Raw genomic sequence first — 26,544 nt, 5'->3', positions numbered from 1 at the left:
GACATGAGAAAGGAATATTTTTGGCAAGATCCACACAATTTATTTGGATGTGCAGAAACTAGGTTGTCTTGATTTAGGTCCTTGAGAACAGAAATATCATTTTAACATGTTATATTATTGTGCCAATAGATGGAACCAGAGAGCAACACAGATTCTTACCCAAGTCCTGAAATGACTCATGCTTCAAGTTAATATTAAGAGCTGACCATAAGAAAGATTCGTAACATTTAAATTTAGATGCCCTCCCCATCTCAAAAGACTCAAGGAGCTTAGTTTAGAAGCTCATTTTACAGTGGAGATATTAAAAAAAACTCTCTAATAAGTGGCTTCAGAAGTACAGGTTTGTAGAATAAAGACCAAAGAAATCCAAGCATACTTTTTCAATTATTTGCACAAAGAGCTAAGGCAAGGGTTATTCAGTCATGCATGCATATGCAGTATTTCTTATTACAAGCGTGCATCCCCTGGGCATTCTGCTCAAAGGGCGTAGTTAAGTATAGCGTCATCTGCTAAATCAGCACAAGTTATATCAGGGCTTGAAACTTGGATTTCTAGCCCATGTTATCCTGAACTTCACATATGTAAGAATTTTATGTCTTTTTAATGGTACATGAACATTATGCAGTACAGGGAAGAAGAAAAAAGAATTCTGCTTCCTTTTCAACTCAGCTTTTGCTCTATCTGTAAAAATAAAGACTGACCAGACACATTGATTCTAATATGCTCAGATGCATATAGAATCTGGCAAATCTTAACTGAGAAAAGTTTACAGGAGTGTCATATTTAGCTACCCTAAATATATCATGAAAAGCTGGTATGAATTCGTTTCAGTCCTCTTTTTGATTAGAGCTTGACTTCTGGGGTTGTGTGAAGAGAAAGCATTTGATTAAAGGGGACACTACAATATTCCAGTTGAAGGACTACTACTACTATGGATATATTGATATACTGCTCTTAACCAAAGTTCTCAAAGCGGAAAAATACATAAATACTACATCTCAACATGCCCCCAGTGCTACTGCATGTGCTAGGGGATTATTGTCCAAATTGGCTCAATATTTGAACAGACATATATATTGTTTTGGGCTTCAAGCTGTTTCGTTCTCTACTATCCAAGTTTGCCATCTTTGGCTGGTCAGGTTCCCAGTACTCTGCAACTTGGTATTCTTTGCCTCAAGGCACTGCACCCAAAAGATCCGAAACATTTATTCCATTTCCCTGCACAGTCAGTTTCCATCTTGTCCTCTCCCACCTTAATTCCCAACTCCAAGATATATTATGGAAGTTTTGCCCCTACATTAGGGTCTCTTAACTTTGGGTCCCAAAAAGATGTTGAGGTCCTTCACACAAGCTCACCAGGAAGGGCAGTGGGGAAGGCAGGAACTCTCTTGACTGCCCTGACAAGCAGCCGCCATCCTCCCCTCCACCATGTGCCCACATGCGTGGCAATGCTGCAAAGGGAAATGGTGGGAGTGGGACGACTTCCCCTCCCACATCTGAGGGTGTCCTGGGGCATGGCCGTAGCTGCTGCTCGTTAGAGCTTCTGAAGCGCTCAGCATGGCCACTCCTTCCCCGCAGCTTGATGCTGGAAGAGGTGGTGGGCTGAGGGGTGTGTGTGCGTTTAGTTTGGTGGCGATTGCCCAGATGACTGCTGGCCGAGGTTAAGCGAACAACAGCTTTGCTTAACCTTGGTTGGATGGTGGGTTCAAAAATGGGGCTTGGTGTGGGTGACTGCCCTAGCCTGCGTTAGGCTGCACGTGTGAATACCCTTGTTGGACTACAACTTCCACGATCACCAGTCACAAAGGTCATGGGTGGGGATGATGGGAGTTGTAGTTCAACATCTGAGGACCCAAGGTTAAGAAACCATGTTCTATATCACCACTTTTTTCAGAGACTGTGTATGGACAGCAAATGCACAGAGCATACAAAAAGCAAAATATTCATAAGTAGTTTTATAGCAGGTACTGAGGCCTTTTTTCTTCATGTCTTTAGTTACAACTTTGTTGCAGATAGTTCATTCATTCTCAGATGTTCATGGATATTACAATACACCACAGGGAAGAGGCAATTTGATTTTCTGGGCCGGCCCTATTGAGCAGCCTGCTTTATATGTGACCAGAAACTAGTTTCAGCTACTAGAACAATCTTTAGAGCTATGGATTTGCACAGCCCTCCTTTCCCTCTCCTCTTTCCCATACAGGAAGTTTTAGCTTCTAGTTTCAGTTTGAATTAAACTGCAATTTTACACAGCATACAGACTTGGACAACCGTGGTTTGTGTCAAACCACAGTTCAATAACAAACCAAAATCCAAAACCATCATTCGATCTTGCTTTGTTACATAAAACTGCATTTTGAACTAAACTACGATGCCAGGTTTGTATGCAACTTGAAGCTATGGCTTATTTCAAATGGAAAGTAGCAGCTTTAAATATCTTCCTTTTGGATATGTAAGGAGGAGGGGCAGCAGAAGTGTGTAAGCCCATAACTCTCCAAGGGCTGTTCTCATTATGAAAAACTATTGCTTCCCTTTATGTCTGTCCCAGGCCACTGAAATCTTAATGGTAAGTTAAAGCTACTAGTTGAAGAGCACCTTAGCACACTAAAGCAAGCAAAAAGCCTGAAACACTCTTATAATACTTCCACATTCTACATTAATATGAAGTTTTCAAGTCACCAGAGCCTGGTGTCAGAGATTAAAAAAATTATGTTAGTGACCAAAAGTTCAGAAGGAGCCAGCAAGCACACATTTGTCTAGCAGTTGCCAAAACTGCCAGAGCAGCTATATACCAAGCTTGGTTTCACTCACTGGTAAAAAAAATTGTAGGATTAATAATAGGACTTGGACATTTTCAGAGTTTGACTAGTGTTAATCAGAAATCAAAAGCAACTCTGAATACACAGTTATGCCAATAACTTAACAAATTTAAGCACTTCTGTGTTCATAAATTTTAATGGAGGCAAGTTAGGCTCACTTTTTAATGGGACATAGAAGAGTGCTTAAATTTGTGTGTTCATAATAATGAAAGTTAACCTCCCTAGCTTATAAATGACCAGGTCCAGCTGCATGTTTTAACAACCGAAAAATGGAGTCGACATACAAATAAGATTACATATGGAAATGGACAAGTTAATAGAGTTTTATTCAAATATTTTCAACAAAAATTATCAATATATGCGAGACCACATTTAAACACTCCCCCAAAAAACCCAATAGCATTACAGTACTGAACAAAGCCGTTGTGTATAAAATAAGTGCTATATACAAATATGGTTTGAGGTTACCATGCTTGTCCTATAATCATGAAAGTGGGTTTAGCAACTTTGCTGAAGTTCTTATTCCAGTACAAAATAGTACATGTGAAAGTGGAAAACAAAATTTTTCAAAAATACTTACGATTCAGCTCTGCCATGAGAAGGATGAGGTCAGGATATAGAAAGGAAATCAAAAAGGCACAATGTGGCATGCATTAAGGCCAGAAATGCCAGCCTTTAGACTTCTTGCCTTTCATTGAGAATATTTGCAACGTTGAGATTTAAAATGGCAACTTGCTTATGTCCCATTTTAAAAGGAGGAATAGTTATATTCAAGATATCCAATTCTGAGCTGGGGAATGATCAAGCAAGTTATCATGCACTCATATGCTTGGATAATGGCTACAGCCTTTTAAAAAGAGATTCTCATTTTTTAAAAATAGATTTTATTCCTGTCATTTTTAGAAGTGCTTGCCTCTTCCCACAGATCTTTAAAAAATGCAGCGGAGAAGCCTATTTTTTAATACTATGCATTTCAAAAACTTAGAGGATAAACACTCTAGAAGGAGGGCATGCTCAAAAGATCAAAGCCATTGCCACGTCAAGTGAATGCACTGCTAAAATGGTTAACCAAATGGAAAGTTACATTTATTAAAAGTGAAGAAGCTAGATGCAGAGCCCATTCTCATGACTGGAGAATGGGCTCAGACGGGTCGAGGAGAGGAAGCCGTGAAAAGCTTACCTCCCCTACAGACGACCCCATCCATGTTGCTAGGCAGCTAGATCAGCTGCCCAGATGACTTCTGGCTTCTGCCAGTAGCAGGGAGGAAGCAGGGAGGTTTGCGGGCCGGGAGGCACCCAAAGCTTCCATAAGGCACCACACAAGTGCGTGTGCATTATGGGGAGCCTCCCTACTCCAGTTGGGATGCTACTTGTGTGTAGATGCCTCGCAAAGCCACATGGCACCCACACATGAACATTTAGCCCGCTTTTTGGGTTCCATTGCACCCAAAACCTGGGATAAGCAGCGGGCTCTATAAGCAGGCTTACTGGCACAAGCCACATAGCTCCCGGCAGTACACATGTGCGCCAAAAACTGGGCTGGGCTTTCTTAGCCCGTTTTTCAGTGCACGTGTGAACAACATCACAAAGTAACCTGTATGCGTATGTACTACATTGCAGATGTCATCCTCCCCCCACCACACCCTTTAAGACCTACTTTAAAAAACCAACTGACAGTCTCTAAAAATCAAGGTGTCCATGCATTTCTTAAATGCAAAGCAAGTTAAAATTCTAGAAGCCTTGATACATTGTGTGCATGTGGTATAATTATTCACACAGTTCTGGCCAAAGTGATACAAGCTGTTATGGTCTGGTGACACTTTATACCAAGATGAATGCCATCTGTTTGTGAGAAGACTGTATACAGGCACAAGTCAGAGGGTGAAAGCAATGTCGGTAAAGGGCAATAAAGGGGCAAAACTGGAGGACACTGCAGCTAATTTGAATGTGCAGACATGGAAGTATGGAAGCCAAGAAGCTGATCAGATCAGGGACTGTTCCCTGATGCTAATATATCAAGAGCAGAACGTTACTAACCAGCTACGCTCTTGATCACCATGTTGTTCTAGGTTTACCCTTTTTCCAAGACATGAAAATAGCTCCATGACTCTCACTGTGCTAAACTGAGGAGCATTAGGAAACATGTGGACAAGTCTCTCAATGACAGCCTATAAATTAAGCTCACAGAAGCTTAACAGAAAGGTGGACATCTAGGATATTGCTTAGCATGTAGATGTGACTGTACCCTAAAAATAATATATGTACCTTTAAAAAAACTGGGATGCTTAAGAGATGCATCAAATCCATGAAAGCACACACACATTTTCTGTTCCCTGAGAACTATCGAAAAAGGTCTTTGGAATGCAATTATTGTGGTGGACCAACATCAATATGGTGAGATACTGGTTTCTTTCACAACCGTTCACTATATTAGTGATGTCACAAAATTCAGTTGCTTAAGTAAAAAAAAAACCCCAAACAATAGAAAATTATTACAAAATGTACATATTTCTAGTGTCTCACTCAACCCGACTCACAAAACAGACATAAAATAAAGTTAGTGGAACACTTGAATACATCACACAGAAGTGTAAAGGTATACTTTCTCTGAATGCATGCTAGCAACTTATTACACTTTATGCATATCTATATCAGGAGGCAAAACACAATGGAGATGATGTCACAGGAGAGCAACATTGAAGTAGGTATAAATAAATACTATATTTGCACAAAAAGTCTTCCAGCTACTTTAATGACTGTTATGTAAAGAGTGGTGTGGTAATAGGAACTCTCTTCAACTTAGGACAGTTTTCCAAAGCATGTGTGCTAATGAGAATGAGACAAGTTTATACGGTTATCCAACTCCAGCTTGTAACCTTGAAAACCGGTGGACTATTTTTGTAAAAATAGTCCACACAATCCATAAGTGCTTAAACTGAAGTTTTCCTTCCTACTTACATCTTAATGTAAATCTTGTAAACCTCCATGAGTTAATTAGTATCACAACTGGCGAGGGGCAAGAATTCATTCCCATCCCCACCTCCAAATAGCCAGGTATTGAAAATAAAGTATGAATATAGGACCCTTTACACATATACTCGTTCCATTGCAGTCTCAAGATCACAAGCAAACACTAGAAAGTGATATTTGTGTAGGCAAGCATATGCAAACAAAGCATTAAAAAAGTGACATTTGTCATGTTAAAAACTACTTGCATAGTTCTCCAGATTGATTTCACTTTTACACCAGGTCCATCTGTACTCTACTTATCCTATCATCATACAAAATTGATTCTCTGTCACTATTTTAGAGCAATGTAAAATAAAGCATAGTGGAATATTTTGGACACACTCCACCAGGTACTTCTCAGTGGAATTTCAACTCATGTCGAAGAAGCTTCTGGCGAGTTGTTCTACTTGTTATAAGTACTATCTCTTGTCCAATAACTTGTACTCTAAATGTATGCAGTAAATTAATCTTCTAGTGCATTAAATAGTGGTGTTTTATACAGGATGCCATGCCTGCTCAACTTTGGCCCTCTTGCAGATGTTGGCCTACAACTCCCGTAATCCCTGGCTATTGGCCACTATGGAGGGGATTATGGGGGTTGTAGTCCAAAAACAGCTGGGGGGGCCTAAGTTGAGCAGGCCTGCAGTAACAGCACACACACACACACACACCCAATGGCGAACACATGTAAAAAGCCAACCTGCATATTTGTTGGTCCTCACAGGATAGTATTTAAGAACTACCACACTCAAGAAAAATGCCATGAAAATATTACTGTCACTAGACTCAGAAGAAGGATAGTCTTCTACCCCTACACTCGAAAGCCATGTACACTCTATCCACTTAATTTTAGGCCTTTTAAAATGAGTCATGAAATGCACGAGTGTAATTGCCAAGTCTGCATTTTTGCTTAAGACCTAAAAGTGAATTTCTTATCAATAGAGATTTGGGCCAATGCATATAGCTGCAGACTTGAAGCATAAACCACAAGTTCCGGAACTTCCCTTCTTGCCATTATCAGAGTTGTGACTTTGGAAATAAAACACTTGCTTGTACATAAACAGCCTCTCTTTCAAATACAGGCTTTATCCAGGCATGTTTGAACATGCTCTGCCACACAAACGGGAAGTGTTTTTAACAAACATTCTTCTACAATTAGACAACTCCGCTTCAGAAAATTACATTCTTCTAATTCAGAGGGAAGTGACTCCAGATAGTTTCCTTTGAGTTCCAGCTGAACAAGATTTGAGAGTTCACCAACACGAGGGGACAGATGCATCAGGCTGTTATGTCCCAGAAGGAGATACTGCAGTTTTCGGCACTGAAATAATTCATCTGGAAGTGCCTCAATCTTAAAACACAAAACAAATACACATTCAATGTCAAGCTCATTAGTGTATTTACAGCCTGCAAGTTAATAAAGTCATTTTTTCCAGCAAAGTTCCTAAATCATGCTGGTGAATTATCAAGGTTGCACAAAATGCCACTTCCCTAGACAGACAGACAGACTGACAGACCGACCCCTGTCTTCCACAAGGTGACTAGCTGAGAAAAGATGTGTACTTCATATCATTATCATGGAAATTTAGAACTATCCAACAGGCTGATATAGCTAAATACTCAATTAATGTGGCCACATTATGGCTCATTTCCAAAAACTGTTGACTTCTTTTGGTCAACCCAGTCTGAACAAACATGCAACAAAGCAATCTGAGTAGTTTGCTGAAAGCCCAATAAAAGCATCCTTGATGGGCTGACATCACTGCTCTACCTCCAACATATAGAAATTTGAAGTAGGCTGACAGGAAACATGTCAGCTAGATTTGAAAACAACCACTTGTACATTAGCTCCAAGATGGAGTGGACTGGCTTTAACTGTGACCTGGCATGTCTAACCCAACCGGTTTAGAAGAGGTCCAAACAAGTTCGGAGATGCAGGGAGGAGAGCGGGATCTTTTAAAAAAGGAGAGCAGGCTCTTACCAGCTCTCCGCTGCGCTGGGGCATGCAGCTGTGGTAGCACTTGTTCCAAGAACCCACACATGGTGCCCACTCATGCGCATTTGCCATTTGCATGGTTAGCATGGTGTTGCTGACCACGCAAATGGTGCCTGCGCATGGGTGGATGCCATGTGCATCCCAGCACTGTAGCAGTACGAAGCTGCATGTGGTGGTGGAGAGCAGGTAAGGGCCTGCCCCCCTTAAAAAAAAAAAAAGATCTAGCTTCCTGCTCCCTTCCCTGCAGCACCAAACTTTGCCCAAACTGGTTGGGTGATGAGCCAGTGAATGAACCTTGGTTTGTGCACATCCCCAGAGTCTAACCTGTCTTTTTAATTTCAATAGTACTTGAGTGAATTTAGTCAGGATGTTGGCCACTGACGTTCTTGGTTGCATGCATACAGTAGGCCCCTGAAAACAACAATGCAACTGCCTAGACCCAAATGACTCAGTAAGCTTGAATAAAGGTCAGCCCTTGCAGGTGAGTTTTGTTTTCCAGTAATATAACCAGAACAGACCCACACATAGGTGCGTATGGGGGAGCGGATAGGGCAAGGATGTGGAAAGATGCTTTCTAAACATTATTTTAAAACCAATGTTCTGCTTCTACTTACATGGTTCTTTGTCACAGCGAAGTACTGCAGGTTTGTTAAATACTGGATTTCGTTGGGAACAGAGGTTAGCTTGTTATAACTAAGATCCAAATAATGTAGCTTTGTGCAAAGAAAAAGCTGTGGTGGGATTTTTTTAATGTTGTTGTGGTTTAAATAGAGTTGCTCCAAATTTGCTAAGGTTCCAACCTGCACTGGGATGTAGGAGATGTTGTTGTGCCACAATTTCAGGCAAGAAAGGTTCTCAAGGTGTTGAAAGCTAATAATTTCCTCTACTGTTCGGAGATTATTTTCTTTTAAGTCTATTTCATGCAAATGGTTCAGGCTGAAGATAGAATGTGGAATGCGTTCCAAGTCACAGCTGATCAATTCCAGCGTTCTCAGGTTTAGCAGTTTCTTCAAGTTGGTCAACACTAGCAGTTTTTTCCCCTCATTGTCAATAGTTAACTTTTGTAGTGAAGGCAACTGGTCTGTAACCACCTGAGGTATGCGGGAAAGGTTATTCTTTAAGTGAATTGTTTTCAGGTTCACAAGATCCTGAAAGCCCTCGTTGTAGAGGGGATTCTGTGGTTCTAGCACGTAACATCCAGTCAAATACAATTCCTGTAGGTTTCTTAGATAAAAGACCCACCATGGAATCTTTCCCAGGTCAGCAGACTTCAAACGAAGGATTTTCAGATTCTCTTCTAGGAAGTGCAGTGCAGGGAACTCAACAGTTAATGATGAATGATAAATGTTCAGTTCCTTGAGATTGGGTAGTTGATTTACAGATGGAGGAAGCTTAACTTCAGGAATAAGTTCTAGGCTTAGAACTTCTATCTCTGTCAGTTCAAAGACATCATCAGGAAGACCACTAAGCATAAAAAGATGAAGCTCAATCTTGTCCTGGGGATTTCGTATCAGTTTGCTTTTCAGTCTCTCTAAAGACCACTCATTGTTTAGGCTGATCTGCTTCAACTTGTTTTCACTCACCTCCGAGAGAAATATTGAGAACCGCTTTGCATACAGAGGATCATACTGGTCTGCCAGGTGAAGTATGAAGGCAAAATCATTTTTTACATCAGGGATATCACTGTAATTACTTTGCTCCCTCAGCTTCTCAAAGGAATATTGTTTGAGTGAACTTCTCAGCATCCATAACAAACTGTAGGTGCAGGTTAGGCCATACAAGATCACCAAGATCACATAAAATGATGCTAGCACTTTAAAAATTTCTGCTAATGAATAAACACACTGGTATCGCTTGTAGCCTGTAAATACTTGAATATCAACTCTACAGTCAATTTCAAGTGTAATAAAGCTTAAATAATAGGGAACATAAATCATTATTAATATAAATACAATGACCTTGACTACAATCTGCTGTAGGTACACTCGATATATGACATCCTTCTCTTCAACATGTACCCTGAACCTTTTCACTTTTTCAAATATTGATTTTGCTTGCTCTCCTTCTTTTCTGTCTAGAACATTTGAAGAGTTCTCTCTCCCAGCTGTTTCTAGTCCAGTCTGTGAATAGGACAGAGATTGCCGCTTGCTCTCCAATTCTGTTAAATTGCTTGGGGAGGAGAGAAAAGTTTTTGATTTGGAGAATGATAGAGTCCTCACAGATTGTTCAGCAACAGTTTCTGATAGGGCACGTGTTGTCCAGGGAGAATCAAAACATTTGTGAAGTATGGCTACAAAATGCTCTAGCCTTGAACTTGTGCTGGGATAGTAAAGCCAAAAATTGCTGCAAGCTGCAAAAATGAAAGTGTGGAGAAGCACTAAATATGGGAAAAATTTGGCAAACCAGTGAAGCACTCTCTCATAACACACAGCATCAATGTAAGAATACTGCTGCCGATGAAGATAATTCTGGATCCTAAGGGGGCGAATTAAGGATGATGCAGAGCTGGATGATACATTAAGGTTGCTTTTAACCACATCCCAAGGCACTGCACAACGATTGTCAAACTCAAGCTTGCAAGGAAGACAGCATAACAACCTAGTTTGAGTGAGCTGGAGAGCCCCAGCAAGGACAGCAACAAGCAGCATTATCATGGTGAGGTAATAGCAGAAGACATCCCACCATGGTTTCAGGATGTGGTAGGATGACTGGGCATCTGCTAAACATTTGAGTTCAGTTAATGTAATCATGACTTGCTTATGAACAGTGGTAACTGGAAAAGAAAACAAGCAAACATATGCTTAGCTGGGGACTTTGAATAATCAGCTGATCAGTATACAAATCAAAAACGGTTAAGCTTCAAACACAATGAAGTCTTGTCTATAAAATAAGTTTGAAAATATTAATTTCTTATCAGCTATTTGTGTAGACTTAAGTCTGAAAGTTTGTGTATCTCACAATATAAATGCAGTACTAGGATTTAAAATAATAAGTAGTGTGTAAGGTTTTGACCCAATTAAATCAAATGCTGCAGAGCACGAGGAAATAGAACAAATCATGTTCATCTCCTATAGTGTCATTCTGTCACTCCTCTCCAGCCCCATATTATTCCTTCTACACTGTATGGAAAGAGAATTTCCCTGTCCCTTGCTTTCAATAACATTCCACTCCCACTTTAGTGGCACTTAAAAAATAGTTTCCATTTTAGAGCATCAAGTTGCTATATAACACAAAAAGAAATAAGAAACCCTCCTGTACAGGTGGCCCTGGTTATCCAGTTTCTTTATCTGCGGTATCAAAAATAGGCAAAGTTCACCTATGCACAGATTTGAGTGGCCAGAAATGACCTAGAAATGACTTCTGATGTCATTTCCAGCCACCATTTTATAGTTCAGAGCCATTTTGTGGCTCTTAAAAAAAAATTCCCTGCGATTTTTCACCAAAAAAAAGTCAGAGGAATTGGATATTGGAGAGGGGGCATTGTTCTCCTTGTTTACTGGAGAACAAGGTACACAGTACTTTAGTTTTCTAATCCCCACCACCACCTTTTTAGCCGTGTGTGTGTGTGTGTGTGTGTGTGTGTGTGTGTGTGTGTGTAGGAACCCAATGCCTAGATTCTTAAAGGGGTAAGTTTTAGTTATTCACGTTTTCCATATTTGCGCCTATAGGCGAGAATGAAACCCCTACAAATAATGAGGGCCACCTGTACTAGCTTCCTAATGCATTTACCTCCTTGGATCACTGTAATTGTCCAATTATCTGTGGCAAGTTCAGGACTGCACAAGATACCCGAGTTGCATGAGGTACAGAGCATGACCTTTTGTATGCTTCCCATAACTTGCAAATTCCCCAAATTACAATTTTCTACAAGTCTCCTAATGTTTGTTATCAGATATCTGCCAAAAACATGCATCTTAAAATATTGGAAGATAATAATTTACACTTACTTTAATAAACAGAACAGGATAAAATACAGAACCACCATCTTCAATCAGGTGGCCTACACCTTTTAAAATTCCTTAGGCATGCCATCTTCACAATTGTCTTCATTCTGAATATGAACATAAAAAATCAAATTGTTAAAGCTGTATAAGTGGGGGCAAGATCACACACAATTTCAGTGATGGGTGAAAAAAAATTACTACTATATTTTTCCATAGATTGTATTCTCAGTTTCAGTAGTGTAACATATTCTAATGTCTAGTTTTAGATGTTCACTTGTAACTCAGCTACATATAATAGGATAAAACAGGGATGATATTCTCATTAGGATGCAAATATACTTCCAGACAACTTTGTATATAAAACCAATCCAATCTGAAATCAGTTGCCACAGCTAGGTAGCAGCTGTTGCCAAGTTTAACTACTATAATGCATAAACATATTGTCAAATGTAATAATTGGAAAGTTTAAGCCCAAGAATACAGGATATCATGGCATAGCAAGAATGGCCTCTTATGACAAACATAAAATGCATCAAGGTAGAACTGGTTTTATATTCAATAGCAAGCCTAGAAGAAAAGCTTCTAAAATTTAACAGCCTACATTGTTGGCTCCTCTGCGGAAACTAAAACAATGCTTCTTCTCAAAGGAAATGGAGACACTGCACCAGCCCCAAGATGCAATTTTCTTCCTAGTAAGGAGGAGCCAATATTTGATCCAATTTGGGGGTTATTAAGATAATAACACAATCAAGGAACCTTTCAATAATTGAAAGGATTTGCCCATCCTAAAGCAAGTTCACCACCAAGCTGGGGAAAAAACCCCAAAATACACTAAAGCCTAGAGATTTTGGCTTAAAAGTTTTCCTGCCTCTGTTTAAAAACAAAAACAAAACTCATGTGCACACAATTATCTAGCTTTAGTTTCTTGGGGGAAGTATATTGTAGACACTCAAGTCCTACATCGACTCAACTGCACTAGAGTGAATATAGATTGATGGGTTGTATTTCATTAAATACTGATCATTAAGGGATTAAATACTGAACAACAATGGCTGCTTTTAGCCTTAAATAGCAAAATAATATGGATGCTCAACTAATAGACCAAATTTTTACACAAAGGGAGGCTTGTTGTGAAGATTTAGGGAGGCAGTATGTTTCAGAAAGCAGCAGTAAAGCCTTCAGGTCAATACAAAAAGGAGCTTTGGGTCTTCAAATTAAACATAGCAATTAGATAGGCAATGTAGCCTATGAACCTAGGATTCCACAATCTTATAATAAATATTGCATATCATACTGAGGAGCAACTAGTTGTTACAGAGGCCACAGGAGTAGAATAGTCTGGACACTAGATCCAAAGGAAATTTGTCAAGGGTCAATATTTGGAAATAATGTTAAACTCTAGCTCTTGATGGAGGAAACATGAGAAAGTGGACTACAGATATAAACTATGGAGCAGGGTTGATAAAAAGTGGTGAATTCAAAAAACAGATTTTTAAATTGGATTTTAATGTTTTTTAAAAAAACAATTCATAAGAAAATAACCTATGCCAAATATATCATGAATATTAATCATAACTTCTAGTTATATTCTATGAACATGTTAACAGCAATATATGAGGATGAAAGATAACAGACCTGATCAATCTTGTTCTGCAGATGGTGTACATGCAGTGCACGCACACGCACACACACACACTCACTCAAGACCTTTCCCTCTCTCTTTCTAAACGTGCAAAGACAAAGGAGGTCAATAAATGGAGGATTTGGGGATGGAGTAGATCTGAGCAAGGCGTCTGGATAGAAATGCAAGGGATATGGGAGGGGAATAGAAAGTGGAAACAAAACTGAACAGAACATATTAATGTAGTCCAGAGGAAACTTTTTCTGATCATATCCTCCATTGTAGAAGTGACACACCTATCATGACAGGTGTAAAACCGACCTCATTTGGGAATATTTTAATCAAGTTCCTGGACCTGTGGGTAACACACACATGCGTGCAAAATGCAAACAGTGCAACAAAGAAATGTAAAGCCTGGTTGCCAGAATGAAACAGCAATGAGAACTGTGTACCTATCTTCTAAAAATGTAACCTACATCTCTCTCAATATATATATTAAGATATTATACAACAAGAATGTACTTTTACTAGAAAATGATGAATCAACAGAATCTTCCTAATGATTTAAATAATTAAAATTGAGTCCTTCTGTGAAGCAATTAAAATCATGATTTAAATTAAATCAATCTTACTTTGGAGAAACTATGAGAACCTCTCTGTATTAGACGGAAACTGGGGTTGCAGTGTATGAATTCTGTATGGAAAAATCACTGAGGAAGACTTTTGGCTGAAACACATCCAACTTGTATTAGGAAGAATTAAGGACGTCACTACATAGTCAAGACCTGTTTGAGGACTTTTCAATACTGGAGTGTTTGTTGTTTACACGTCTGAGAAAGTTTTTAGACCATCAAGACCATTAGGAATTTTTACTGGTATTTTATGTATTAAAAAGCTTTTATGGAAATCTATGAATTAAGAAGTTTTGATGTACAGTATTTGTGCACCTATGTGGATTAAAGGCTTTTGAGCCATTATTTGGATTTTTATATTTACATATTTAATTAAGAGTTCATATATTAATATTGGATAATGGTTAAGAAATACATTGGCAATATTGGAATTATCCCTGATCTTTTACAGTTCTCCAGTTCATTTGGATCAGGCTTACTCTCTGTTGGTTAGGCGTTTTCGAGTGTGATTCCCACTAAAATGCATGGTTTATTGTTACTAATGAGTGCCATATCGTCAGGTTGCAACACAAAGAAATGCTGAATAGTTTGACTTCAGCTGGATAACACTTGATGACAGCCTAGGGAGAACTACATTACTCAAGGACTTACGCCCACCCCCGGGAAAAGTCTGCTCTTCTTCTTTGAACAACAGTCCCCTTCTCCCCACAGCCATACCACAAGCAGCTTAGAAAACAAAATTAAGCATGTAGCATAAGAGGCTTCTGTAAGAGGAAGACAAGTCCAAAGCCCTGCTGACCATGTATACTGAGTCACATGGTCTGTTAACTGGTTCCAGAGCTTGCTCAGAGATCAGCATTAAATTGTTAGCATAGAAACAAAATAAGTTATGAGGAAATGTTCTCTCCAACGTTTTGGTTCGAGCAAAGTTAATCTTCTGATTTTGGTCCACTCTAGAGCTGGAAATATATAAGCTGTCACTGAATAATCAAAGTATAATGCCATTAAACATGTAATGTGTTCAGAACCCTTTCCAAATAGCTTTTAGCTCGTGAAAGCCTTAAAAGCTTTTCAAAGTATTATAATTCAATTTCCAATATGTGCCAAAATTAGGCTTTGGAGTACCTGAAATGATCCCAGCCCAGTTGTACTAGGTTTTTTGTGATCCTTATTCCTAAAGATTCACTTCAAAGGGCAGCCATAAGGCCAGTTAGATTATTTTACATCTAAACACATTCTATATTAATTCAAGAAACCAGTACAACTGTAAAAGGTAAAGTGCGCCGTCGAGTCGGTGTTGACTCCTGGCGACCACAGAGCCTTGCGGTTGTCCTTGGTAGAATACAGGAGCGGTTTACCATTGCCATCTCCCACACAGTATGAGATGGCATCTTTCAGCATCTTTCTATATCGCTGCTGCCCAATATCTGTGTTTCCCATAGTCTGGGAAACATAGTCTGGGAAACATACCAGTGGGGATTCAAATCGGCAACCTCTGGCTTGCTAGTCGTCATTTCCTGTTGTGCCATTAGGTGGCTAGTACAACTGTACAGCTCCCATTTACAACACATGCCACCTTGGGTGACATCTGTCAGGAAAGGCAAGATATAAATTTGCATAATAAAGTATCATAATACAATATTACAAACAATGTTCAATCACTCTAGTCTTAAGTATAGGACCTCCAAATTCCAATACTGTCATCATTAACTATATGAGCCACCTGTACATACTGTATACTAAAATCTAATAGTTTTCATGTTTTCCCCTCACAAAACTACAGTGGGAAAACATATGGCATAGGCTCAGATCTTTAAAAAGGAAAAAGGGGGGGGGGAGAGGAGGTACTCGCATAGTGTCCCGAACATCCACAAGCCTGTACTGAGGCATTCAGAGGCCCCACCTGCCTGCTGTCCATGCTTAGTGTTTGCCTGAAAGGACAAATACTGTAACTTAAGGGTGTGCATGGAACAAATTTTTTATTCTTTTCTGAGCTTGAGACGGAACGCAAAATGCGCAGATCATTCTGTTGGAACAAGCGGGTGAGCCAGTTCTTCTGACAGAACCACCCCCGGTCATTTTGGATTCCAAAATGGCACTATGAATGGAGTCTGAATGTTCCACCTCAGAACATATCATTCAGTTCTGAGCTCAGAACAGGACCTCTTTTTAGGGTTCCAAGTTCAGAACCCTTGAAACAGTACATTTTGAGGCAGAACGTTCTGACCCCTGAACATTCTGCACACCCCTACAACTGTGGACAGATTTTGCCTGTGATCAGAATGTTAGCGTGCGCCAGCCTGATCACAGAAAGCATCTGTGAGGAGACATATATAGGAGCTGGTGATTGGGTGCATGAGGGTTACCCTAGTAACTAGACACGGAAAGTTCAGAGGGGGAGGGATTTAATAAAGGCAGTGGAGACAGAGAGGAAAGAGAGAGAGTTGGATTTGTTGCGTGGGAGTAGGAGGTGTTTTGAGTCAGGGATTGAGAGTTGGGTGTGTGTGTTCTAAACCGGAGAGATTGTTCAAGGGGGTTGTGTGGAACTTGAAGAGTGAATGTGTGGAGGCTGGAGAACCAGCAGTGTTCTGGGCAGCCCCTAGTAACAGACAAGAAGGTCTGGAGGAATTCACTAAGTTTACAAACCCAAGTTTAATTACCTCTGTCTCAATTATCTCACCTCCCTATATATTATATTTTATCCAGAACAGCTGATGTACTGAGTAAGTGAGTAGAGAAGCTTGTGTGCCCTGCTTTACAGAGATCTTTATTCTAGTCAGTAAATAATAAACATATTCTTGTTTTCATTTTATGCCTCAAGTTTCGTTTCATTTTATATCCTGAACATATATGCCTATCCTGCGCTCAAAAAGCTGCACGGCCAAAGGTGTTGCATACCGAGAGCAGGGTAACAAGAGTTTATATGGTGGCAGCGAGGGAAAGAAAAAGCCAAATGAATTCCCAGAACCTGGAGACTAAACTGTCATAAAGGTAAAGTGTGCCATCAAGTCAGTTTCGACTCCTGGTGCCCACAGAGCCCTGTGGTTATCCTTGGTAGGAGGGGTTTACCATTGCCTCCTCCTGCATAGTATGAGATCATGCCTTTCAGCACCTTTCTATATCGCTGCTGCGCGATATAGTGCCAGCGGGGATACAACTGGCAACCTTCTGCTTGTTAGTCAGGCATTTCCCCGCTGCGCCACAAATCACCTCCCTAGAATTGAGAGGAGCATCAGGATGGGACCCTGACAGCATCTGTTCATGTTTTAAGTAGAGGATACACGGACCAGAGAACAAAACATATACTGGGTAGTATATAAACTGTGTATAAGAGTCTATTCACACACACAGCTTACATGAAACAAGGATAAATTAAACATATATTATGAAACACACAATTACTAAAGAAATTGCCTGTGTTCTAGACCCCAAAAAGTGTGGCTGAAGGTCAATTATGCCCATGGTCCTATTACATGTGGATATATAGTCCTTCCAGATCTTTTCTCTTGCTGGTTCTTGTTCAAGTTGTTACTCCAAATGTTATTCAAAATTCTTCCAGATCTTTTTCCTTGCAAGTTCTTATTCTAATGGTAGCTTCTTGTACAAATGTTGCTCCTTCTGATAGATGCTCCTTGTCCAAATAATACCCAACAGGTATCCTAGGTAATTTTTACCTGTTTCCTCCTGCTTGAGCAGGACTTCATCAGGAGAAGAGAGCTGAATACACAATAACACATGTATCATTTTAACAAAAAAAATCTTTGACAAATTATGTTAACTCAAAGGGTTAGAAATTTTTAGTTATTACTCACATTTATTTCTTCCAAAGTGACACTGCACCTACCAGTGGTTTCTAAATTAGAAATCCTACTGGATACCAAGTTGTACTGACTTCAAATGGTACAGATAATGCTTAATATATCCTACAGCGTCTGCCAGATGTTTTCACTCCCCTTTGATCAAAAGGGATGTGCTTCATTACCCAATCCTGTCTAAATGACCAATTATATTTATGTGCGTGTGTGAAGAAACAATAATGCTAGGCTTCCAAAGAAGCTGTGGATCTTTTGTCCCATTTAAATTCCCAATTATACAAATATAATATGGAACCAAAATGTAGCTCATATAAAAGCTTATCAAAAATATATATGATAGTCCCATTCTCCAACAGGAGAGACTTTACTCTTTTAAAGGGGATATCCATCAATCTTGTGTGAATGTTAGATCTCACCCCACTAAAACCCCCATTCCACATCCAAATCTCTAAAAAGGGCCAGGATCAAAAAATAGTGCATTGTGCCTTTCTTTAGTAATTGTGTGTTTCATAATATATGTTTAATTTATCCTTGTTTCATGTAAGTTGTGTGTGTGAATAGACTCTTATACACGGTTTATATACTACCCAGTATATGTTTTGTTCTCTGGTCCGTGTATCCTCTATTCTTTCATTTTGTATCCCCATTCGATTAACCAGGATGGTTTCTAAGGCTGACACATTTATGTTTTCGGATGAGGAGAGGACTAGCATTTTGAACTGGTCCTTTGGGACCACGGTATATACATCACATAGCTCTGTGCATAATGAATGGAACCAATTGAGCAACCTTAAATGTAAGCAAGTAAAGTTGCAGCATCATGCTACGACATTAAAGGAGTATTGTGAAGCTTTTAGAATCCCAAGAGGTTTAAGAATGAACAAGGCTCCTGCTATGTTTTCCTCGGATGAAAGTTTTTTTGAACACTTGGTCTTCCATATTAAATAAATGTTCTTTTGATCTCATGCTCCTTATAATTAAAAAATCCTTTCAGGAACATGAGGAAACACAGAATACAATTGCTGAGTTGGAGAAAAAACTACAGGACACTATTTCAAGTGGGGATTTTGATTTAAAAATACAGGATATAGAAGGATCCTTACATAGATATCAGGACAGACTGAATGAGTTCAAAGAATGAAAATGGGAAAGAGACCGGAAGGACTATGAGTCCAATCAGGTCTATGTTTGGGTGGATCAAAAAACTCCTGTTAGAAAATCTGTTAGATGGCGTGAACCAATAAGTTTTTCAGAGTTCGACTTTTCGGAATCTGAAGGTTCATCTAGTGCTCTTCTTGAGAATGAGGTTCCTGCTGGTAGTAGACCACGATTGGAACGTGCTTCTAAACGTTCATTTAAAGAAAAAAAAATTTCAACCAAGATCACGCCCACCAACAAGAAGGAAAACATAGTGATAAATATCAGCAGTCGAGCACTTTCTCCAATGGAATATAAAGTTCTAAATTTAGGACTGTCCTTTGTTCCATTGTCCTTTCATGATGAATTTAAATTAGAGGTGGATTTATTCAAACTGGAGAGACTCATAAAATTACGGATTATGTTTGGGGATACCCAGGAATCTGATCAGGAAAGTTTTAGACCTAAATCCCATTTTGTTCCATATCCTGAACATCCCGCTGTTACTGTTTTTATGAATGAAGTTAAAAAAAGATATACATAAATTGGAAAAACAATATAAACTTATGAAATTCAAACATGGAAATTTAACAAGGGAAGAATGGGAAGCTGTTCAGGATCTGTCTAATGATGGTAGTATAGTTATAAAATCTGCGAACAAAGGTGGGGCTTTGGTTATTCAGGATCGGGAAAAGTATGATTTAGAAATTAATACTCAGCTGGCTGATCGGACTACATATGTCCCCATTGATCATGATCCCACTTTGAAGGGTCAGAAACTCATTAACATTGTGGTCAATGAAGCTTTAATGATGGGTGTAATCTCTGACAGGTTAGCTGATTTTTTGGTCAACAAATACCCTAGGGTTCCGATTTTTTATACCCTCCCCAAGATACATAAGAACTTATTCCATCCACCAGGTCGACCCATAGTATCTGGCTCCAATTCTGTCAAATACATCGTAGGACTATTCCTTTTCTTGACACTAGGGTGAATATCAGTGAGTCTAATAGAATATTTTTTACATTGTATACCAAACCCACTGATAGAAATGTTTTTTTTCACACTATTCTTCTTTTCATCCTTTTCAATTAAAAAATTCCTTACCGTACAGTCAATTTTTGCGGCTTAAAAGAAACTCTTCATATTCCAGGGATTTTGAGTCAGCAGCTGATAAACTGAGTTCTCAGTTAATGTAAAGGGGCTATCCCACTCAAGTTATACAAAAAGCTAGACGTAGGACACAGACTAGAGATAGATTATCTCTACTTATGACAGCTTCACAAATCAATAGGAAGCAATCTCGGATTACATGGTCGATGCAATATTCTTCTCTAAGTTATAGAATTAAAAATATCATCAGACGACATTGGAGATTATTATCAGATTTACCAGGTTGCACTAACTTCCCATTAGTAGCCTTTCGAAAAAGTCCCAGTTTCAAAGATTTTCTTGTCAGAGCAGATAGCCTACCTCGGAGGGAGGGCGTGGAACCAAAAGGTTTTTTCAAATGTGGTCACTGTGTGGCATGCCCTATGGCATTGCGAACCACAGAATATAGGGACAATAATACTGGCAAAAAATATAGATTGGACTTTTTTGCTAATTGTTCCACCAAGAACATCATATATATAATACAATGCCCATGTTCCCTGAGATATGTAGGCATGTCAACCAGAACAGTCAGAGCTTGCATTCTGGAACATCGCTCTCGCATTAGGAACCAAAATTTGGAATGCCCTATGGTTGATCATTTCATGAAGGTAGGGCACTCCTTTAATGATTTTGAATTTTTTGTCATCTATAGGTATAAACAAAAGGAATTTTCCTATGCAAATATCAAAACTGCCCTCCTACAGAGGGAGGCATTTTTTATACATCAGCTCCGGACTTTAGAGCCTTTTGGTTTAAATCAGGTCAATGACCTTTCCAGTTATCTATAGGCACAATGCACTATTTTTTGATCCTGGCCCTATTTAGAGATTTGGATGTGGAATGGGGGTTTTAGTGGGGTGAGATTTAACATTCACACAAGATTGATGGATATCCCCTTTAAAAGAGTAAAGTCTCTCCTGTTGGAGAATGGGACTATCATATATATTTTTGATAAGCTTTTATATGAGCTACGTTTTGGTTCCATATTATATTTGTATAATTGGGAATTTAAATGGGACAAAAGATCCACGGCTTCTTTGGAAGCTTAGCATTGCTGTTTCTTCACACACGCACATAAATATAATTGGTCATTTAGACAGGATTGGGTAATGAAGCACATCCCTTTTGATCAAAGGGGAGTGAAAACATCTGGCAGACGCTGTAGGATATATTAAGCATTATCTGTACCATTTGAAGTCAGTACAATTTGGTATCTAGTAGGATTTCTAATTTAGAAACCACTGGTAGGTGCAGTGTCACTTTGGAAGAAATAAATGTGAGTAATAACTAAAAATTTCTAACCCTTTGAGTTAACATAATTTGTCGAAGATTTTTTTTGTTAAAATGATACATGTGTTATTGTGTATTCAGCTCATTTCTCCTGATGAAGTCCTGCTCAAGCAGGAGGAAACAGGTACCCAGCGTGGTGTAGTGGTTAGAGTGCTGGACTAGGACCGGGGAGACCCGAGTTCAAATCCCCATTCAGTCATAAAACTAGCTGGGTGACTCTGGGCCAGTCACTTCTCTCTCAGCCTAACCTACTTCACAGGGTTGTTGTGAAAGAGAAACTAGTATGTAGTACACCGCTCTGGGCTCCTTGAAGGAAGAGCGGGATATAAATGTAAAAATACAATACACAAAATACAGAAGGAGCAACATTTGTACAAGGAGCTACCATTAGAATAAGAACTTGCAAGGAAAAAGATCTGGAAGAATTTTGAATAACATTTGGAGTAACAACTTGAACAAGAACCAGCAAGAGAAAAGATCTGGAAGGACTATATATCCACATGTAATAGGACCATGGGCATAATTGACCTTCAGCCACACTTTTTGGGGTCTAGAACACAGGCAATTTCTTTAGTAATTGTGTGTTTCATAATATATGTTTAATTTATCCTTGTTTCATATAAGCTGTGTGTGTGAATAGACTCTTATACACAGTTTATATACTACCCAGTATATGTTTTGTTCCATGTTTTAAGTAGTTCATGTTTTTTTAAGCTATTTGTAGAAAACAGCATACTGAGACCCAGGGATTGGTACTGGGACCAGTGCTCTTTATCTTGTTCATAAATGATCTAGAAATTGCAGGGAGCTCGAAAAGAATCTCTCCAAACTGGGGAAGTGGGCAACAAGATTGAAAATGCGGTTCAATGTTAACTAGTGTAAAGTGATACATATTGGGGCAAAAAACCCCAACTTCACATATATACTGACGGGGGTCTGAGCTGTCAGTGTCTGACCAGGAGAGGGATCTTGGGCTCGTGGTGGACAGCTCATTGAAAGTGTCTGCTCAATATGTGGCAGCTGTGACAAGGGCCAATTGTCAAGGAATAATTAGAAAGGGAGATGACAATAAGACTGCTATTATTATAATGCCCTTATACAAAGCTATGGTGTGGCCACATTTGGAATACTGTAGGCAGTTCTGGCCACCACATCTTAAGGATACTATAGAACTGGAAAAGGTACAAAAGAGGACAACCAAGATTATCAGGGGCCTAGAGCACCTTCCTTAGAAGGCAAGGCTACACCTGGGGCTTCTTAGTTTAGAAAAAAATAAGACTGTGGGGAGACATGATAAAAATCTATAAAATCATGCATGGAGTAGAGAAAGTTGCTAGAAATTCTTCTCCCTCTCACTTAACACTAGAATCAGGGGTCAACCTATGAAAGTGATTGCTAAGAAATTTAGGACCAACAAATGGAAGTACTTTCCCCACCCAACGTATAATCAACCTATAGAATTCACTGCCACAAGATGTAGTGACAGCCAACAGCCTGGATGGCTTTAAACGCAATTCAGATAAATTCATAGATGACAGGTCTAACAATGGCTTCTAGTCTGAGGGCTATAGGCCACCTCCAACCTCAGAGGCAAGATGCCTCTAAATACCAGTTACAGGGGAGTAGCAGTAGGATAGGGGGCATGCCCTCACCTCTTGCCTGTGAGCTCCCCAGAGGCATCTAGTGGGCCACTGTGTGAAAGAGAATGCTGGACTAGATAGGCCTTGGGCCTGATCCAGCAGGGCTGTTCTTATGTTCTTATTTAAGTGTGAAGGATGTTAGTATATGCATGTAATGCAACTCTGTATCCATTCTTCCTTCACTCTACCATTGTCTCTCTTATCCCATGTTCAGAAATATTTTACACACCATACAATTTACTACTTGATCATTTCCTTCATCAGGGATCTACAAAATTTAGGCTTAGCTCACTAACCAGCCATCATTAGTGGTCGCCATCAATTCCACCTCTTCCTTCAGTCCCTTTTCTGGCGCACAGGCAGAGGACTTAACAGAGAAGTGGGTCTTCTGTCATTTGCACTGGGATATGGAGATGGTAAGCAACTGCAGGAGCATTTTCCAACTGCTCAGAAAGGATGCCTGTTGTTTCGTACCTTCCCAAAAATAGCAATGGAAAGGAGACCTTTGGGGAGGAGGATCTGTGTGGTGCTGGGTGTTCTGCTTGCTTGAGGGCTGGGAGCACTCAATACTGGTGAGCTGGCACCTGGATCTGTAGAAGCCTGTCCTTATTGCTTCCTACTCCTTTCCTTACTGAACTCTTTCTCCACCAACAGCACACAGCCTTAGGCTTTTTGTGGTGACTTAGAAAAAAGATTTAGATTTAAAAAATTTAAGTAGTTAACTACAATGAAGATTTTCAAAAATCCCTGTATTCTCTATCTCTCACCCCTTACTGGTCAGCCCATCGCTCCCTCCCATATCCCTTGGATTTAATAAGCGGTTTCATTCAAGTGATCAATTTGGAAAACAATAGATATATACATCAATATGTGCAACATTATCCAACTACCTGAGCGGGGTTAGAGGGTTCATTTCAATCAACTGAAGTCAAGAGCTCTCTCAGCCAACAGCTGAGAGTTTCAAAAACATGCAGCCTACATGCTCCTCAGTTGTTTTTTTCAAGTTTATCTGATTTTGGAGAAGGTGGAAGAACCACTATTTGTCAGCAAATTCATACATTCTGATTTCATGCATCATTTATCTCTCTAGAGCCACAGCAAATGCTCTAAAATATTGTCCCAAACCAGCTTTGACTTGGCAAACAGATAGTACTGTAAAATTTTACCCAGAATCGGTAACATTAGATTCTGGCATTTAATTAGTGACTCAAAGAAATACCTATAAGAACCTCTAGTCAAATTCCTCTTTTTCTCCATCAATTCAGTAATGACTCAAATCCTCTCTTTCCCCCCACCCCATTTATAACCCAACTTTCAGAGACTCTCTAGTCAACAGTGGGAGCCTATTTTGTTCTGTCGCTTTGAATAATATTTAAGTAGTTAAATAAAACAGCAACCTATTAATCTCTCAGTTGCCTTCTCTTGGATAAGCAAAGAGACATGCATTTTGTGACCAGAAGCTTTGGATTGTCATTCGTCTATTATTTTGTTCCAGGGAGAGGAACTAAACAACGGGTGGGGTGGGGGTAAGGAGAACTGAACACATAAACCAGAGAGCAGTGTAAAATCAGATTAGAAGTAAAGACTATGAAAATATTAGATTTGTTTCTTTAAGGACTGTTGGAAATATTTAACATTTTCAAAAAGTAACAGGGCTATGTGATAGTCATGTTAATAGAAAGCAGGCTTGCACATATAGTCAGTCAACTTTCTAGAGAATCCCACAGTGCACCGTAATTTATCCTTAGCAATATCCATGCTAACACTGATCCAACACCAACAGATCAATATCCCATCCCCATACAATAGATTTGGAAAGCTGCCATTCAACTTCTTTGTGTTAATAAGCGTGCACTGGCTTTGCCCTTTACTTGGATTTCTTGTTTTCATATTTCCTCATACACTACATTATGAGCAAAGCCAATGAACAAGTTGGAAAACAAGAAATCCAAGTAAAGGGAATACTGGGACCGTCAAGCACAGTATGGGGCTGGTTTTGTTGCTTTCCCTTTAGTAGCCACTTGACTACAAAGTTATTCCTACTAAGTCTCTGAGTCAGGTTTTAAAATCTGGGGGGAAAAATCAGTTCTCTGCAGCCAAGCCAGCAAGTCAGGCTGTAGGGTTCTGCAGCCATGACTGTTAACATTTCCACTTGTCAGACATCAAAAGGCAGCTTTGTAGATATTCTCACAACAGCTAATTCAAAAGGAAATCTTCTCTAAAGAGCATTTGTAATCTAACTTCCAAAAAAACAAAAGGACACTAACAGGAAAGGACACAGAGTTCTTAAATAATAATCTATTGTGTACATGAAGAGCAGAGTACGTGTTGACAGCCCTGCTCATGCTACCAAGTTGCTGGCAGTTTCTGCTCAGTGCTGAGTGGGAAGGTTTACAGACAATTACTGAACTACACTGCCAAAGCTACATAAAGTCTTGTCTTCAGCCTAAAATACTACAAATATATGCAAGCGGCATAATTCAATGGGATGCTGCACTGACATAGCATATACAAGTTGGGGACAACATTTACTGGGTGACTCAAGGCCAGTTCTGTATCTCTCAGCCTAACCTACCTCATAGGGTTGTTGTGAGGATAAGAATAACCATGTACACCATTCTGAGCTCATCGGAGGAAAAGCAAGATATAAGTGTAAAAAAAACCCCAAAACTTTAAAAAATGCATATTTGATGTGACACTTATAACTTTAGATTGTATTACTCACATCAATCAACAGAAGTTCTACAGATTTAACAGAGGCAAAATAAAGTGTACTCATTACACAGATGGTACTATCTGACACAAATCATTTGACACAAACGCCATTTACCATGGGCACAACCACAAACTATTTTATGCAAGACAGTATCTGCTAGGCTAAACAGTTCATTCAAATCATCAGACACAGCAGTACTAACAGGAGGCAAGTGGGAAAATGAATCTTACTGTTCCTAATTGCTGTAATTAAAACGTTACTTTTTAAAGAATGAAACTTTTCAGTTGAGATAGCATGCTCATCCTCTCAAGAATTCTTTAACAAATTCACTATTTTAAAAAAACAGTCTGTACCTAACCCAGCTTTACTTGAAATACTTTGGAAGGCATTACCAGAGCTGTTACTGGATCTCCATCACTATATACATTACAGAATATCTGGTTTTTATAACTCGGCAGGCAGTGAAAGATAAGTGGTTTTGTACTAGGAAGACTATATTAAAAAATAACTTGCAAAAGGAAATTGATTTGGCCACACAGAACTGCAACATTTTCAGCCTAACATTCTGCTCATCATTTTGGGAAGTTTGTCACAAACTTTGGGAGCCAGCATGGTGTAGTGGTTAGAGTGCTGGACTAGGACCGGGGAGACCCGAGTTCAAATCCCCATTCAACCATGATACTAGCTGGGTGACTCTGGGCCAGTCACTTCTCTCTCAACCTAACCTACTTCACAGGGTTGTTGTGAGGAGAAACTCAAGTATGTAATA

General features: G+C 39.4%; 1 protein-coding gene across 2 annotated transcripts in view; it reads right to left on the bottom strand.

The window, feature by feature from the left end:
• Window positions 1-3,128: 3,128 nt before the first annotated feature.
• LRRC8B (leucine rich repeat containing 8 VRAC subunit B) overlaps window positions 3,129-26,544 on the bottom strand; it is a 40,792-nt gene continuing 17,376 nt past the window's right edge. For both annotated transcript variants that reach the window (XM_053247653.1, XM_053247654.1), the window contains 3 exons: window positions 11,772-11,875; window positions 8,439-10,597; window positions 3,129-7,179 (listed from right to left, as the gene is read on the bottom strand). In XM_053247653.1, coding sequence (XP_053103628.1) covers window positions 6,901-7,179; window positions 8,439-10,574 — 2,415 coding nt within the window. In that variant the 5' untranslated portion in view covers window positions 10,575-10,597; window positions 11,772-11,875 and the 3' untranslated portion in view covers window positions 3,129-6,900. The remainder of the gene's footprint in view (window positions 7,180-8,438; window positions 10,598-11,771; window positions 11,876-26,544) is intronic.

This window comes from Hemicordylus capensis, chromosome 4 (assembly GCF_027244095.1).
Source record: "Hemicordylus capensis ecotype Gifberg chromosome 4, rHemCap1.1.pri, whole genome shotgun sequence".
NCBI classification, from domain to species: Eukaryota; Metazoa; Chordata; class Lepidosauria; order Squamata; family Cordylidae; genus Hemicordylus; species Hemicordylus capensis.
This window is presented reverse-complemented; position numbering and strand designations above follow the sequence as displayed.